At 37.7% G+C, this 18122-nt stretch overlaps 1 protein-coding gene across 1 annotated transcript in view; it reads left to right on the top strand.

Moving 5' to 3' along the window:
* UGGT1 (UDP-glucose glycoprotein glucosyltransferase 1) overlaps window positions 1-18122 on the top strand; it is a 109432-nt gene that overhangs the window by 21864 nt on the left and 69446 nt on the right. The window contains exons 9-16 of the mRNA XM_068967379.1: window positions 612-712; window positions 1396-1495; window positions 2763-2823; window positions 7001-7092; window positions 8280-8430; window positions 12165-12284; window positions 13363-13448; window positions 17602-17737. Coding sequence (XP_068823480.1) covers window positions 612-712; window positions 1396-1495; window positions 2763-2823; window positions 7001-7092; window positions 8280-8430; window positions 12165-12284; window positions 13363-13448; window positions 17602-17737 — 847 coding nt within the window. The remainder of the gene's footprint in view (window positions 1-611; window positions 713-1395; window positions 1496-2762; window positions 2824-7000; window positions 7093-8279; window positions 8431-12164; window positions 12285-13362; window positions 13449-17601; window positions 17738-18122) is intronic.

Below are 18122 nucleotides of genomic sequence, written 5' to 3'. Positions count from 1 at the left end.
CACTATATTTTGAGATAAAACTAAGCAAAATCCAGTTATTTTGGATAGCTTGAATTATATTCACGTGAGTAAAGGATTTATGGGCAGGTATTGAAAGAAATTCATTTTGGGACTGGCAGCAAGATATTTGCAGTTTTATTTTGAGAAATTAAAAAGATTCAGGGAAAAGAGAATAATATACCTACATACCACTCCAAATTGATTGTTGCTATCATACTTGCTTTTCTGTATGAAAAAACTGTGAACTGAGTTTTTTTCCCTTCAACACAATGCCTTCTTTTCCTTAAAGCAAGAAAAGAAGAAACAAGTTGAGTAAAACACAGTGAATAGAGTTGAGGTCCTCTCTGTTCCCTACTCTCAGTCCCACTCCTCTCCATCCCCTCAAAGAGAGAATCACTATGTAGTGATGCATTTTTAAAATCTGTGTTAGTTTTTAAATGAACTTATTAATTTTTTTTAAAGAAAAGTAGTTATACTTTAATATTTTTCCTGTATTGTAGGATTTTTTCTATTATATAGAGGGAAAAGTCATGAAGATAAATTTGAGGTCAACTTTTAAATGCTTTGGGAAAGAAGACACATGAAAGGAATTGATTTTGTGTTTCTTTCAGAGACCTGCACCCTGACCTGAAGGGACAGTTGAAAGAACTCAGAAAGCATCTCGTTGAGAGCACCAATGAAATGGCACCTTTAAAAGTCTGGCAGTTGCAAGGTAATAAAAATGTAGAAGAATCGTTTTAAATTTTACAATGTTGAAAAAGTTAGAACTTGTATTTGTTTGTATTTATTCACAGATTTTAAGGGTCATGTGATTTATTGTGATTTATCAGAAATGGAAGGAAGTCCTTTTGTAGACAGGTAACACTTAGCAGAATAATATATATTTATAGAAGAGTACCAGATCTTTCTCTCTTTGACCAGATGTGTTAGTTTGTAAAACTAGAAACAAGCTTGTCAGAATCTTTGTGTTTCTATATGTACACATTTATTAAACAGTTGGATGCTAAAGGCATCTCATATGGCAGGATTTGCTCTTCTGGTCCAAAGAACTATATATCAAAGTTTTTTTCCCAAGATAATTTACTAAAATCTTTTGCTATACTTTGTGATATGTTGTAAATTCAGAAGAAGGAAAAGGATTTGGGATGGATTAATCCTGTGCTAAATGTGTTGGTATGTACCCTAGTGTTTATGCAGGCAGATTGAGGAATAGCTACAGTAAACACTTTAGGGGCCTATGAATTGAGTAAAACCTGGACACGCTCTGAAATGGTGGCATTCTAAGGTATTCTTAATTACCAAGAAAATAATGGGAAATAAATGTTTTTTTTCCTATTTCTCATTTCTCATTGTGTTAGATTAATACACTTCAACTTCTGTTTGACGTTATTGCAGATCTAAGTTTTCAGACTGCTGCACGGATCTTGGCTGCACCTATTGAGTTAGCTCTCGTGATTATGAAGGATCTCAGTCAAAACTTTCCCACCAAAGCCAGGTAACACAGAGTAATACAGTTTTGAGACAGTCTTCTTTTTAACATGTGTCTGATTATGTCCATGCTTACGCCATGTTGAAGCCACTAAAATATGAAAATGCCTAGAAAACTAAAATTCTGTTGCTACCAGTGCTGTACCACTAATGGTACCATCTTTTCAAGAAGGCACCCTTGCATTGTGTGGTTGAAGAGAGTAACTTTGCAAATACTCACATTCCTCAGCAATAAAACAGAAATAACAGTACCTGCCTTTCAGGATTAGATGAGTTAACAAAATTTAACGTATGCAGACGTAACTAATCTAGGGTCTGGTGTGGACTCTAGTGCTTTTCTTCCTAAACAGTTCCATATATATCATCTTAATCAATCTTGATGAAGGAAATGAATTATAGAGGCTGACTTGTTCATAGTGACTGATTAAGGTTTTGAATGCAGCTTTTCTGCATTGCTTTCAGTTCTATAAAGGTCCTCTACTTCTCATAAATATGAGGCAAACTTGTTTAAAAGCCACATTTTTAGAAACTTAAATGATTGTCAGTCCTTTACTTGAGTAATTGAATGAGGTGTTTTAACTGAGATGCTTTTGTAAATAAATTTGTTTACTTGGTTAGTCTTGGAAAACACTTAGACAGGACTTAAAAATAATGTAGTACATCCTTATTTAGTCATGTGTGCTGTTGATATATGCATGTGAAGTCACTTCAGTTGTGTCTGATTCTTTGTGACCTTGTGGACTGTAGCCCACCAGGCTTCTCTGTCCATGGGGATTCTCCAGGCAAGAATACTGGAGTGGGTTGCCATGCCCTCCTCCAAGGGATCAAACCCGATCTCTTATGTATCCTGTATTAGCAGGTGGGTTCTTTACTACTAGTGGCATCTGGGAAGCCCTGCTGAAGACATACATATGCTTAAAAGGGTTGAGCAGTCTGTAGCCTTAACTTATTTAACAGTATCCTTTTATTCTATGAGCTGTAGAGATGATGTATAGGAATAGCATTGCATATATTTAACTAAGTTCCTGGAAATAACTGCACTTCCATTAAAATTAGCTATTACTATTATTTTCCTTGGTTTTATAGCTTATGATAATGAACAAATATACACATCTGAGAGGAGAAATTTATTTTATCAATTGTCAAGGTTTAGAGTTTTTTCCATTTAGTTTTTTTTTGTAATTTATTGAACTGTGTGTTGTTTCATACAGGGAAATTGAAGTCATGTATATCAAATACTAAACCAATCACTGATAATATTTTTCTTTCCTTAGAGCAATAACAAAAACAGCTGTGAGTTCAGAACTTAGAGCTGAAGTAGAAGAGAATCAGAAGGTACTAACCAATGGAAAATAGTAACCTTTCTATTTTGTATTATATCTTTAAAGGTGCACAAATGTGAGTTAAATCAGTGACATTTAATGGTTTTACTCTTCTTTTATTAAAGATGATGGTATTTTGATTCATTTCTGGAATCTTTATTATACTTTCCATTTTTAATCACAGTTGAATATGAATATAACTCAAATAATGTTATCAGTTTCTTTAGAAAAATAACATCCCCCCTATCATGTCCCACTCCCTATGTATCCCCCTTCCCAGAAGCATCTGGTTTCAACTCCTGATTTCTTTTGATATTTATCTCTGGATTCTAGCAAGCTTAAATTGGTACTTTCTCATTTTCCAGCCTCATATATTGGCTTCTGTTACAATGGTGAGGTTTAACTTTCTTTCACTGCATTCCCTCTCCTCCCACTGTCTACCAATACTTCATATTGGCACTGTCCCCATCTCTCTACTATCCCTTTAGTTTTGTCTTGATTAAATTAATTTTGATCTGCTTTACTGTGGACTGGTTGTTCTTTGTGTCTAGTGTTGTGCTGTGCTTAGTCGCTCAGTAATGCTCGATTCTTTGCGACTCCATTGATTCTAGCCCACCAGGCTCCTCTCTCCATGGGGATTCTTCAAGCAAGAATACTGGAGTGGGTTGCCATGTCTTCCTCTCTTTATGTCTAGTACATATCAGTTATCCTGGGACCTTCCTTTAACCTCTTTTGTTGAATCTCCTATCTCTTGGATTTCCATGTCTTCTTTGATTTTGGGTTATTCCCTTATTTTGGTGTAGCAAATCATTCTTCATGAGAAGGGTTGTGTGTGAGGTAAATTCTAGGAAATCAGTTTTCCTTTTTTTTTTTTTTGACCATGCTGTGTTGCATGGATCTCAGTACCCTGACAAGGGATTGAACTTGCACCTCCTGCAATGAAAGAGCAGAGTCTTCACCACTGGACCGTCAGGAAAGTCCCTTCTGTTTCTGATTTTATCAGTAGTTTGGCTGGGTATAGAATTCTAGGTTGGAAGTTATTTAGAACTTTGAAGGCATTGGTCTTTGGAATTTTGGTTTCCATTATGGCTTTTGAGACATCTGAAGCCTTTATATGCTGTTGTGTTTTTTTTTTTTGAATCATAGGATCTTTTCTTTGACCCTAGTAATCTGAAATTTCACAGTGATAATGCCAAGAAAGGCAATGCCAAAAAATGTTTAAACTGTCATAAAATTGCACTCATTTCACATGCTAGCAAGGTTATGATCAAAATCCTTCAAGCTAGGCTTCAGCAGTACATGAATTGATAACTTTCAGATGTACACACTGGGTTTAGAAAAGGCAGAGGAACAAGAGATCAATTTGCTAACATTGTTTGATCATGGAGAAAGCAGAGGAATTCCAGAAAAACATCTGCTTCTTTGGCTGCATTAAAGCCTTTGACTGTGTAGGTCACAAAAAACCTGGAAAGTTCTTAGAGAGATGAGAATATGAGGTCACCTTACCTGTCTCCTGAGAAACCTGTATGCAGGTCAAGAAGCAACAGAACCAGGTGTGCAACAACTGACTGGTTCAAAATTGGGAAAGGAGTACATATTGTCACCCTGCTTATTTAAGTTGTATGCAGAGTACATCATGGGAAATGCTGGGCTGGATGAATCCCAAGCTGGGAGTTAAGATTACTGGTTGAAATATCAACATCCTCAGATAGGCAGATGGTGTCAGTCTGATGGAAGAAAGTGAAGAGAAACTAAAGAGCCCCATGAAAAGGGTGAAAGAGGAGAGTGAAAAAGCTGGCTTGAAACTCAGCATTCAAAAATCTAAGGTCATGGCGTCAAGTCCCATCACTTCATGGCAAATAGAAGGGGGAAAACTGGAACAGTGACAGATTTTATTTTCTTGGGCTCCAAAGTCACTGTGGATGGTGATTGCAGGCATGAAATTAAAAGATGCTTATTCCTTGGAAGGAAAGCTATAACGAACATAGACAGCATATTAAAAAGCCAGAGACATCACTTTGCCAACAAGGGTCAGTATAGTCAAGGCTATGGTTTTTCCAGTAGTCGTGTACAGATGTGAGAGTTGGACCGTAAAGAAGGCTGAGTGCTGAGGAATTGATGCTTTGGAACTGTGGTGCTGGAGAAGCCTCTTGAGAGTCCCTTGGACAGAAAGGAGATCAAAGCAGTCCATCCTAAAGGAAATTAACCTTGAATATTCATTGGAAGGACTGATGGTAAGGTTGAAGCTCCAGTACTTTGGCCCCCTAATGTGAAGAACTTTGGAAAAGACCCTGATTCTGGGAAAGATTGATGTCTAAAGGAGAAGAGGGTGGCAGAAGATGAGATGGTTAGATGACATCACTGACTCAATGAACATTATTCTGAGCAAACTCTGTGAAGTAGTAGAGGATGGAGGAGCCTAATGTGCTGTGGTCCATGGAGGTGCAAAGAGTTGGACATGGGTTAGCAACTGAACAACAACAACAATGCCTTTTAAAAAAGTCTTTGTACTTTTTAGTGGTTGGTGGACACTTTACATCTGGAAAATCATTTCCTTTAGTTTTGGGAAATTTTCTGGACTTATTTCTTTGCATTTGGTCTTTTTCGTTTCTCTTTTCTGTTTTTCTAGAACTCCTGTTTACTCTTAAGATGTTATACCTTCTTGACTTGTTTGACCTAATTAAAAATCTTTTATTTCTTGTTTCCTAGTTCTTTTGTCTTTTATTTTTAAACTTTCTGGGATGGATTTTCAGACCATTTGTTGAGATTCTTTTCTTTAGTTGTCAAATTTTTAATTTACAAGGGTTATTTTTACTGGGTTCTTCTTTTTATGGTGTTACTTTTCTGAAGATGTCAGTGGTTCATGTGTGTGTTTTCTTCTCTTTTCATAGTCTGTTTGCTTTTAAGTTGCCTTTCTTTTTGTCTTGGCCTCTTGTCTTAAATGTTGGAGGCTTTCCTGAGATACCTGGTGATCTCTCACTAAATAGTTGTATTGGAGAGCAAGACAGTAAAAAACTGATTGAAAGCCCTAAGAATGCGCCTCTGTGACTGTAGGCTAAGGTGATATGGCCATTTCTTAGGGCACTCCAGTGACAGATCTTTAAACTTTTCGTCTTAAGCTGTGTAGTCTCCAGAAAAGGATCTTCTCATCTTCTGCCTGGCAGGGTTGTTGAAGCCCAATAGAACAGAGCATTTGATAACTTCCACTCGGTCACCTGTTTTTAGCATGGGATCCCCGCCCTCAGTTGTGTTTCATTTCTCATAGATCCCAGTCAGTAGGGTGCTGTGTTCACAGCCTTGGAGTGAGCAGATGTGGAGTTTTTCTTTCCCATGTAAAAATTTCTGATTCTTATTGATGCAGGTTTCTATTATCTACCCTTCTCTTGCTTATCATTTATCTTCTCAGGGCAAAGAAGCAAAAGCTGTGGCTTTGGCATTGTTTTGTTTTATGTTTTTCCCACACAGTGCTAGATAGATCTTAGAGTTCATTTCTCTTGGTCCACTGACTGGGGTCATGAAGGGAGCTCAGCGGTCCCTGCTGCTCACTCCCAGCCCTGGGAGAGCTTAGGGATCTAAGTTCTGTCCCTAGCATCTGATTTGTTTCTTTCCTTCTCTTATTGTGTGGTGTCTAATATATGATTAACAGTTCCAATTTCCTTGGAGAGGAAGAATTGAGTGGAAAGGATAGAAGTCAATAGAAGCTATGTTATGGCATCAAAGCAGTGTTTCCAGTGGGTTAGGCAGTTCTGAAGGCTGCAGGGGCTGTGCAGTCATGTGTGTCCCACCATGACTGTGAGCATCAGTTGGAGGGCCCCCTAAAGGCCAGGCCTTAGAGAGCTTGGGTGCATATAGGTGCTGCCCTTAGCTCAGCGACTCAGTTTCTTGATATGCCTTAGTTTGGAGGTGTAAGGGAGGTATAGGGTTTTGAAACCCTTTTGGATCAGATCCTTGGACTTCATCCAGAAGGCCAGCTGTTAGTGACTGCTGGCTCAACCTTGACTAGCATCACAGACAGGCAAGGGTAGCAGAAGAGTAAATCTCAGCACTTGGCTTATTGAATACCCTCCCTACCCCAACATTGTAGGAAACAGTGTAATGATCATTATCAATATTTGTGCATAAAGCCAGAAACGTGGATATTTTTGTTAAACATTCTCTTCCTACTCCTTAATCAATTTTTAATATTTCAGTATTTCAAGGGAACTTTAGGGTTACAGCCTGGAGATTCAGCACTATTCATCAATGGACTTCATATTGATTTAGAGACACAAGATATATTCAGGTATGGATAAATATTTTTTACTCTGAAAAGTTTTAATAATGTATGGCTCCTTGTGATGTGTCCAGACTGTTGTTCCTCCTTGATGTGACATGCTGCAAAACCTGATGACTTACCAGCCCAGTGAGTGCATTTAGGTAGTCCATATTCTGGCTGGGATGGGCAGAATGATACTTCACCATTTTTTATCATAACATACATCTGATACCTTGGACATTTAAGGTCCAAGTGTCTATCATTTGAATAGCTATCTTTTTGTTAAAATGTGGTTCAGGATTAAATTTCTCTAAATTGTCCCCATGAATTTTGGGGTGGGTGGGTATGGAAGACAAGTGGAATTCTGATTTTATCTTTGAAATTAAAAGTGACATAGTTGACACTAAGGCTTTATAATAGTGAAAACAAAAGCTGTGGTTGGTTAATGCTTCAGAAGAAGCAGCTTCCACAGTAAGATACTTTTCACATTAATTTAATTAAGCTTTTATGTCCACATACTGCTTTCAGACCTAGTAAAAAATTGGTAAAGAACACATTAAAAGACTGCTCTTGTTTTTATTTTATATTTAAAAAACCTTTAATTTCCCATACTATTACAAACTGTGTACTAGCTTTTTGTAAACACTTTTCAATAATGCAGAGATAAAGGAACTAAACAGTAAAGTCTTCATTTCATTTTATCTTATTTAATCTTCCTTACCCTGCAGATCTTTTAAGTTGGGTGTGAATTCCTCCAGACCTTTTTCTGTGATCATATGTATGTGGGCCTTGTGGGAATTGATACTGATATTGAAACACATATTATTTAGTGTATTTTTTGGTGTTACTAAATTATTTTCAGATAGTTGTGGATTCATGTGCAGTTATAAGAAATATCACGGGGAGATTACTTTAGTGTTTTTAAAACATATGGTGTAAAATCCAGATTTAGGATTATTTCATCCTCAAATTGTGTGTGTGTGTAGTTAATCTCTATACAATGTATACATTGGTAAGTATAAATAAATATCAACCAAGAAGCAAGTCTTACCCACTCTGTTCTGCATATGTGGACAAAATGAAGCAAGGGAAGAACCTCCTCTTTTGATTTCTCATCTACTGTGATGGGGCATTGAGTTTGAACTGATGAATTTTTTCATGGTGAGAAATTTTTTTTAGCGCCCTTTTCCCTAAACACTGTTTTTTTTCCCCAGTCTATTTGATATATTGAGGAATGAAGCTCGGGTGATGGAGGGTCTACATAGACTGGGAATAGAAGGCGTTTCTCTGCATAATGTCTTGAAGCTGAATATACAGCCCTCTGAGGCCGACTATGCTGTAGACATCAGGAGCCCTGCTATTTCGGTAGGTATTCCGTGAGTGTCCAGGGGGTGATCTGGCCAGTTATTTTATTACGGATTTCACATTTGTCTTCTATGAAAGATAGGTTATTCCTTCATCTCTTTCACTGGCATCAAAGATTTGCAACAACTGCTTATATGGCATATGTGTATATAATAAAGTAGGCTCTTAAATGCTCCAGAAAGTTGAGTCATTTGGTTTAATGTGGTGAAGACAGTGATTTTTCGAATTTTATATCTCTTTAGGAATCAGCTGAGCACCTCTTGGGAAAGTGTTTAGTTTTTTTAGTTGCATGCTAGTCTTGTGTGATTTTGTTTAAAAATGTTATTTTAGCTACCAAGCCTCTTTAAGAAAAGACTTTGACATTTTATACTGAATGATTTATATAGATTAATATCTGCTATGTGCTGTCTCTGGGCCTTTGTCTCCTCAGATATGAGAGACTAGAGGGACTAGAGCTGCCTGGGGTAGTTGTGGTGAAAGTGACACAAGCGATAGAGATGTACCCGCGCCTTTAGCTCTCCAGGCCCTTTCCCTTGCTGTCTGTCCTGCATTTATTTTAGGGAAATTTTTTGGAAAGGGGAGTAATACAGAATGTAGATGTTTCCTACTTGAGTTCTCACTTGGTGTTAAACTGTTATCTTGATGAACACTGTTACGTGATTCGTTTTTCTGTAGAATTTTTTTCATTACTGAGTAAAGATATTGACATAATTAACAATCATAGGACCCATTGCCATACTTACTAAATGTTAGTTTAATCATTTCATGTTTTCTTAGAAGAAAAGATGTTTCAGTCAAAGCCCTCTTCCTAGTTCCACCCCTCTCCTCCCTGCAGGTAATTCATCTTTTGAAGTGGGCATCTATCCCTCCTGTCACTTATTTGATCATTTTCTTCCCTGTCATATGTTTTTAAAATTTTGAAAAATGCCATATCTCAGTATCCTTCATCAAATTTTTAAAAAATGAGTTACTCAACAAGTTTTTCAAGACTTATCTGCTTGATACATAAAGATCTAGTTTATCATGTCATGTTTTACATTTTTCTTATTTTTTAAAAATATCTTTTATAAATTAACAATGTGGAATTTAAGACATACAAAAGAGTGTGTATTGAAAAAACTCTTCACTGAGCTGTCCGGTTTTTCTTCCTAGAAGCAATAGGCTTTATCTGTTCATTGTATATCCTTCCAGAAATACTCTTTATATGCATGAACAAAGTATTATACACATACTTTCCCACCCTGCTCTTTTGTACAAATATTATGTACCATTTAATCCATTCATTTTTTATGAATATTTTAGTCAGTTCAGTCACTCAGTTGTGTCCAACTCTTTGTGACCCCATGAATTGCAGCACACCAGGCCTCCCTGTCCATCACCAACTCCCAGAGTTTACCCAAACTCTTGTCCATTGAGTCGGTGATGCCATCCAGCCATTTCATCCTCTGTCGTCCCCTTCTTCTCCTGCCCCCAAACCCTCCCAGCATCAGAGTCTTTGCCAATGAGTCAACTCTTCACATGAGGTGGCCAAGTATTGGAGTTTCAGCTTTAGCATCAGTCCTTCCAAAGAACACCCAGGACTGATATCCTTCAGTATGGACTGGTTGGATCTCCTTGCAGTCCAAGACACTCTCAAGAGTCTTCTCCAACACCATAGTTCAAAAGCACCAATTCTTCGGTGCTCAGCTTTCTTCACAGTCCAACTCTCACATCCATACGTGACCACTGGAAAAACCATAGCCTTGACTAGACAGACCGTTGTTGGCAAAGTAATATCTCTGCTTTTGAATATGCTATCTAGGTTGGTCATAACTTTCCTTCCAACGAGTAAGCATCTTTTAATTTCATGGCTGCAGTCACCATCTGCAGTGATTTTGGAGCCCCAAAAAATAAAGTCTGACACTGTTTCCCCATCTATTTCCCATGAAGTGATGGGACCAGATGCCATGATCTTCGTTTTCTGAATGTTGAGCTTTAAGCCAACTTTTCCACTCTCCTCTTTCACTTTCATCAAGAGGCTTTTTAGTTCCTCTTCACTTTCTGCCATAAGGGTGGTGTCATCTGCATATCTGAGGTTATTGATATTTCTCCCGACAATCTTGATTCCAGCTTGTGCTTCTTCCAGCCTAGCGTTTCTCATGATGTACTTTGCATATAAGTTAAGTAAGCAGGGTGACAATATACAGCCTTGACGTACTCCTTTTCCTCTTTGGAACCAGTCTGTTGTTCCATGTCCGGTTCCAACTGTTGCTTCCTGACCTGCATACAGATTTCTCAAGAGGCAGGTCAGGTGGTATGGTATTCCCATCTCTCTCAGAATTTTCCACAGTTTATTGTGATCCACACAGTCAAAGGCTTTGGCATAGTCAATAAAGCAGAAATAGAGGTTTTTCTGGAACTCTCTTGCTATTCCCATGATCCAGAGGATGTTGGCAATTTGATCTCTGGTTCCTCTGCCTTTTCTAAAACCAGCTTGAACATCAGGAAGTTCACAGTTCATGTATTGCGGAAGCCTGGCTTGGAGAATTTTGAGCATTACTTTACTAGCGTGTGAGATGAGTGCAATTGTGTGGTAGTTTCAGCATTCTTTGGCATTGCCTTTCTTTGGGATTGGAATGAAAACTGACCTTTTCCAGTCCTGTGGCCACTGCTGAGTTAATTTTTTACTGTTTTGAGCAGTATTGTTATGGCCCTTTTGTACCTCTCTCTTTGTACATTTGAGAATTTAATATTTGGGATAGATCCCTAGAGCTGCAGTACTTAGTGGTAGGATAGTAGCAAAAGTTTCATCTTTGAAGTGAAGTGAGGTGAAAGTTGTTCAGTCATGTCCCACTTCTTGTGACCCCATGGACTCTCTCCAAGCCAAAATACCAGAGTGGGTAGCCTTGTGGGGTAGATACCTAGAGCTGCAGTACTTTGTGGTAGGATAGTAACAAAAGTTTCATCTTTAGTAGGTCATTTTCTCCAATGTGACTGTTCCAGACTTCAGAATTGGATGAAAATGCCCATTGTTCTATATTTTTGCCTATTCTTGGATATTGAAAATATGAATGAAATTACATTGTGCTTAGTTTATATTTCTTGGATTACTAGTGAAGCTGTATATCTTTCCTTCTGTTAATTGCCCATTTAAAATTCCTCTATAAATTCCTTATTCATATTTTTGACTCATTTTTATTTCTCATACGTTCCTTGACTTTTTAAATTGATATGTTAGATTTCTGTAGGTATTCTTGACACTAGTCCTTTATTGATTTTGTAAGTTGCAAATACCTCCTTATATTCTGTGGCTTGTGTTATAGTCACTTTAAATAAAATTATTTATTGATTTATTTTTGGCTGTGCTGAGTCTTGCTTGCTTCATCTGGTCTTTCTATCGAGAGCAGGGGCTACTTCCTAGTAGCCGTGTGTGGGCGTCTCCTTGCAGTGGCTTCTCTTGTTGCGGGGCACAGGCGGTGGGCTTGTGGGCTTCAGCAGTTGTGGCACATAGGCTTAGTTGGCTCACAGCGTGTGGGATCTTCCTGGACCAGAGATCGAACCTGTGCTGTCTGCATTGGGGACATTACCACTGGCCCAGAGGGAAGTACTGGTCACTCATTTTTCTACTTGATCTGTTTTTGAAAATGGTCTTTTCCTATGTGATTATTCTTGAAATAAAGTCTTAGTGTTATTTTTGCAAATTTCACTGGTGGTAACTAAAGTATATACACCATGTTGTGTTCTTCGTTTTGTAGTGGATCAACAACCTGGAGGTTGATAGCAGATACAATTCATGGCCGTCTAGTCTACAAGAATTGCTTCGCCCCACCTTTCCTGGAGTAATCCGACAGATCAGGAGGAACCTGCACAACATGGTAAGTGGAGCTCCTTGTGGCTGGGCCATGGTCTCTATTTCTCCCTTGCCTTCTTCCTTTTCTCTCACATCTAGAGTTCACTTCTCTCCTTTACTAGTCGCTTCTCTGCCTTGCTCCCACCGTCCACTACCACCACTAAACATGTTCTTTTTCTAGCTCTGTGTTCAAACTGAAAGGGTTTGGAAATGTATTCATTGTAGGGCTATGAAATGTCCGTGTGTAAGGGATGCTCCTCATCTTTAACCTGAGGGTTTAGATTGTCTTGAGTTTTAAGATAGTTTTCCTTTTTCACTCAGAAGATAAATTATATACCGTTTTTCTTGAGTAGCTTAGTCCCTAAAATTTGATAGTTCAGTTTATTCTCTTAAATAAATCTTTGCCAGCTCCTACTTTTTATCCTTATTCCACTGCTTTAGAGAGATAGAGGTTCTTAGTTGGCCACTTTCCCTGTCCCATGTCTTTCTCTTCCCTTATGTAGCTCCTGAAGAGGCGGGGCAGGTGAGGGCCGAGGCTGGCTTCCTGAGAACTCTTCAGGGAAACGATCTTCTGCACTTCCGTCACTCTTTCGAAACCCCCTCTTTTCCTTTCCTAGTCAAAATTTGTCTTTTTTTTTTCTTGGCATCTGAAATAATTTATTAAATGAGAACTTTATTTGATTCAATGTGATGGCTATTATTTTTTAAAGCACATCATGAGAGCTTAATACATGATACCTATTATTGTGGTCTAAAAATTGGGTTCTGTCCTTTGAAATGAATATCCAAGAAGCTAATCTCTGTTTTCTAAAGTGGAAGAATTAATAAAATATGTATTGTTAAGTAGTGAAGGATAGGAATAAGGTATCTGGATGTAGTTTTCATGTTAGCATAAGATCATGAGAAAATCATTTAGTCTTTGAGTACCATGTTCTTTTAATACAGAAGGAGGGTAACTGCTATTTGTATAATTTCTTTTTTATAAGGTTCAAAAGTAGCTGGAGGAAAATGGCCAGCCCAATAAAAAGACTTAAGGCATTTTTCCTGACCCAGTGACATTTGAATAAATGTGATTTCATGTTTTCCTTTCCCTCTTCCTATAGGTTTTCATAGTTGATCCTGCTCACGAGAGCACTGCAGAGTTGATGAACACAGCTGAGATGTTCCTCAGTAATCATATACCACTAAGGTAACATCATTGTTGATTTGATAATATAACATTTAGTTGAGGTTTTGTTTGTCATTCTTAAATGCAAATCTGGTACTACTGAACTTTAGGATAATTAATTGTGGGGATCATTAATAACAGTTTTATCTTTAGCTCAGTATGAAGCCAGTGTATTTTGGGGTAGAAAACTTGATTCTTAATGAATAGAATCTTATTGTCATTGAGTTATTAGTAAATAGCCCATGTAAAAATAGCGTGTGATCTCAGTTTATTTTCCAGTGGAAGGGAATTTTCCTACATAAGTGTCCACATCACAAAGCCTACCTCCACTTTTGGCAGAGATGAGAAGTATTGCCAAGAACTTTTGTTAGACTCAGAGCTAAATGTATACACAGCTTTTTATAGATGCAAACAGACACATTTATTTCACTAAATAGTTTTTACCAAATCTACCAACAGAGTATTTAAATGGCTGAGTTTCCACTGTGCCTTTTAAGAACAATGTTTTAAGGTTTTACATATAAAGGTTAAAGTATTTTCACTCACATTCTAAATAATATCTGATAATTTTATGAGTTGATAAAATTTGAATTCTTAGAAAACATGGAAATAAAGAAGAAAAGAGCTCTTTAGTTAACAAATGTTATTGTGTGTTCCATACTTAGCACTGAGCTAAGTACTGTGAGTGGTATATAAGGCACATTTCTCCCCTCTTGGAAAAGTACAGCACCTACTTCCTGTAAGATACTTGGTTAAGTGCTGAGTGATATCCTTACTAGTTATAAGTTCTTTGGAATTTCAGGGAAACAAAAGACTATAGACGGATATTTGGGAAGGACAAAGGTTTCATGGCAAAGTTGGATTTAAGTAGACTTTGAAGAAAAAGGTGGGTTTTCATTGATGGAAAAGCAGAGGTTTTGCGTTTGATGAAATTTTTAATATAAACATGAATACTACCTGGCTCAGTGGTGGATTACAGCCAGAGCTATGTTTGATTAAAAGGGAGATAGAAGAGTAGTCATGTATGGATGTGAGAGTTGGACTGTAAAGAAAGCTGAGCACCGAAGAATTGATGCTTTTAAACTGTGGTGTTGGAGAAGACTCTTGAGAGTACCTTGGACAGCAAGGTGATCCAACCAGTCCATCCTAAAGGAGATCAATCCTGAATATTCATTGGAAGGACTGATGCTGAAGCTGAAACTCCAATACTTTGGCCACCTGATGTGAAGAATTGACACATTAAAGGCCCTGATGCTAGGAAAGATTGAAGGTGGGAGGAAAAGGGGACATCAGAGGATGAGATGTTTGGATAGGATCACTGACTCAATGGATATGAGTTTGAGTAAACTCCGGGAGTTGGTGATGGACACGGAAGCCTGGTGTGCTGCAGTCATGAGGTTGCAGAGTTGGACACGGCTGAGTGACTGAACTCACTGAAAAGAAGAAAAAGTAGTTGGCTCATGGCACACAGTAGGCACTATTTAAAAATTTACTGAATTGGATTGAGAGACAGGAACAAGGAATGTGGTCTTCGGATTGCAAGGGTAGATAAGAAGAAGGCACTGGCCTCATAGGCATATTGTGAACAATTAGGGGAAAGGCAGACCAGCAGTTGTTTTCCTGTGTTGCATTGATGTGGTGGCTGGGTTGTTGGCAGTTCAATGAGGAGAGGAGAGAACGAATCTGAGAGCCTTCTTGCTGGTCCTTGATGAGGGACCGGGCCTAGAAGAACCCAAAGTCTGAATTTTGGAACTTAGTTAACAGAACAACTCTGATGCTCTTTTTAGAAACTGAATACCTGGGAAAGGGAAGTATTGATACTTTGTGAGGATATAATTAGGTTCTCTCCCTTATTTTTATTTTCATAAAAATAATATTTAGATCATTCCTGCCTGGAGCTTACTCATGTGATTTCTGTCATAAAAGAGATTAAAAAAAACCCACAATTTTTAATCTAAAAACAAACCCTCTCAACCACCTTATCTTTGGATACACAAATTTTCCACATACATTCTGAGAGCATGATGTTTGAAATATGTTTATATTTTCTTCTATTTAAGCTGTACTTTAAAAAAATGAATAGACTTTGTATTTTTTAGAGCAGTGTTGATTAACGAACTAATGTTGCTGCATTCTTATTAGTGAAAGTCCATAGTTTACATCCAGGTTCACTGTTTGTGTTGTACATGTTGGGAATTTTGACAAATGTATAATGACATTTTCCGCCATTATTTTGCAGCAGTATCATAGATTAGTTTCACTGCCCTAAAAATCTCTTGGGTGTCACCTATTGGTTCCTCCCTACCTCTCTCCCAGCCCCTGGCCACAAATGACCTTGTTACTGTCTATGTAGTTTTGTCTTTTCCCAAATCATAATGTATATAACATTTTCAGATTAGCTTGTTTCACTCAGCAGTACAGTTTGCTTTTAAGTTTTGTCCATGCCTTTTTGTGACTTGAGACCTCACTTCTTTTTATCACTGAGTAATATTCCATTATGTGGATGTCTTATAGTTTTTCAATCCATTTGCATGTTAACATCTTTGTTGTTTCCAGGTTAGGGCAGTTAGGAGTAAAACTGCTACAAGGATTTGTGTGCAGGTTTTTGTGTGGATATAAGTTTTCATTGCATTTGAGTAAATGCTGAGTGTGATTGCTTTATCTTACGGTAAAAGTGTGTTTAGTGTTTTGAGAAACTGCCACATTATGTTTGAAGTGGTTGTATCATTTCACATTCTCACCAGCAACAAACGAGTGTTCCTATTGCTCCACATCCTTTCCAGACAGTTTTCTGTTTCGGGTTGTACCCTTTCTCCTAGGTGTGTGGTGGTATTTCATTATGGTTTTAATGTGAAATTCCCTAATGACAGTGATTTTGAGCATCCTTTTTTAAAAAAAAAACAATTCTCAAAAAATATTTGTTTTGAATTAATTTATTTTTGCCCACGCTGGGTCTTTGTTGCTGCACCCTGTCTTTCTTTGGTTGTGGCAAGTGGGGGCTGCTTTCTGGTTGTGGTGCGTGGATTTCTCAGGGCGGTGGGCTGTCTTACTGTGGAACATTGGCTCATGGGCTCAGTAGCTGTGGTGCAGGGGCTTAGTTGTCCTGTGGCACATGGGATCTTCCCTGACCAGGGATCAAACCTGCGTCCCCTGCATTGACAGGTGAATTCTTAACTGCTGGGCCACCACAGAAGTCCTTGAATGTCTTGTAATATGCTTTTTTGCTGACTGTATGTCTTGTTTGGTGAGGTGCTTGTTCAGATCTTTAGCCCAGTTTAACTTTTTAAAAATTATTAGTTTTAAGAGCTCTTAGCATATTCTGCATATCAGTCCTTTATCAGATATTTGTTCTGCACAGATTTTCAGCTAGTCTGTGGCTTGTCTTCAGTCTCTTAGCAGTTTCTTTTGCAGAACAGAAATTTTTAATTTAAATGGAGTCTAGCATACCCAGTTCTTTTTGTTGTGGGTCATGCTTTTGGGGTTAGACCTAAGAAGTTATTGCCAAACCCAGGATCACCTCATTTTATCCTGTGTTATTTTCTGTGAGTTTTACAACTTTGTGTTTTACATTTATGTCTGTGATCCATTTTAGTTAAATACTGGCTGTTCTTCATTGCTTTTGCTCTGAGATGGAGTCTAGTGGCCTACCTATTGCCAGTGCAGATTTTTTTGGCCAGTCTGTAAATGTGTGATGGTGTCTCTTTGTGGTTTGTTCCTTTAAGTTTTAAAATGTAATTAACTTTGGATATAGCTTTTTACTTAAGGACAGTAGTAAAAATTTTAATGCTTTCCATTTGCCTATGATGCTCATATCGCTGGGGTGAAATCTCAAAATCCACTGCACCAATGTATGTTTTCACATTCTGAGAATTTTCACTTCTCCTAATTTTAATTTAAAAACAGAACAAAATCTCCATCTAAAACTATAGCAATATCTTATATGTCAGTGATGTCTCATTTCATGATCTTGAAACAACTTGCTTCAATAGTTATAGTCTAAGCCACCTTTGGGAACTTGCTTTTTTTATTCTTAAGTGATGAATAGCTTTGCCAACCACGTTAGAGAATGACGTGAACTGTGCTTTGTAAGATGATGTCTTTCCTTTTTTTTGACGGGTTGCATTCTTGGAGATGTTTCATTTGCTGCTTTTTGCTCACCCCTTTCTCCCCCCAGACTCGGTTTAATCTTCGTGGTTAACGACTCTGAGGACGTTGATGGGCTGCAAGATGCTGGGGTGGCTATTCTGAGAGCGTATAACTATGTTGCGCAAGAAGTGGACGGTTATCACGCCTTCCAGATTCTGACACATGTATGTTTCTGTTCAAAATGGTGAATAATTTCTAAAAATCTAACTTACTCTCAGAAACAGTATGTGGTAAGGGGATTCTATATTTCTGGAAAGAGAACAAGGTAAAGTATTCACAAACTTTCTGCATTTTATATGTTAGGAGTTGCCTTTATTGATACACTAATGTTAATAATAGATTGTTGAGATTTCAGCTAAGATTCCTTAGATACTAATTCCTTAGATACTAAATACATTAATATATCCTAGTCTTCGGCCTTTTGACAATTTGAAATCACAGGTTAACGCCTTTTGGTAGCTGTGATGTTCTCTACTTGTTTAAAAAACTTTACTCTTTTTCAAGACCATCATGATATTTTCATTAGGCATCCATTTAATATTCAAGTCA

The sequence above is a fragment of the Capricornis sumatraensis genome, chromosome 3 (genome assembly GCF_032405125.1).
Source record: "Capricornis sumatraensis isolate serow.1 chromosome 3, serow.2, whole genome shotgun sequence".
Taxonomy (NCBI): Eukaryota; Metazoa; Chordata; class Mammalia; order Artiodactyla; family Bovidae; genus Capricornis; species Capricornis sumatraensis.
The sequence above is the reverse complement of the archived record's forward strand: the minus strand, read 5'-3'. Positions and strand labels throughout refer to the sequence as shown.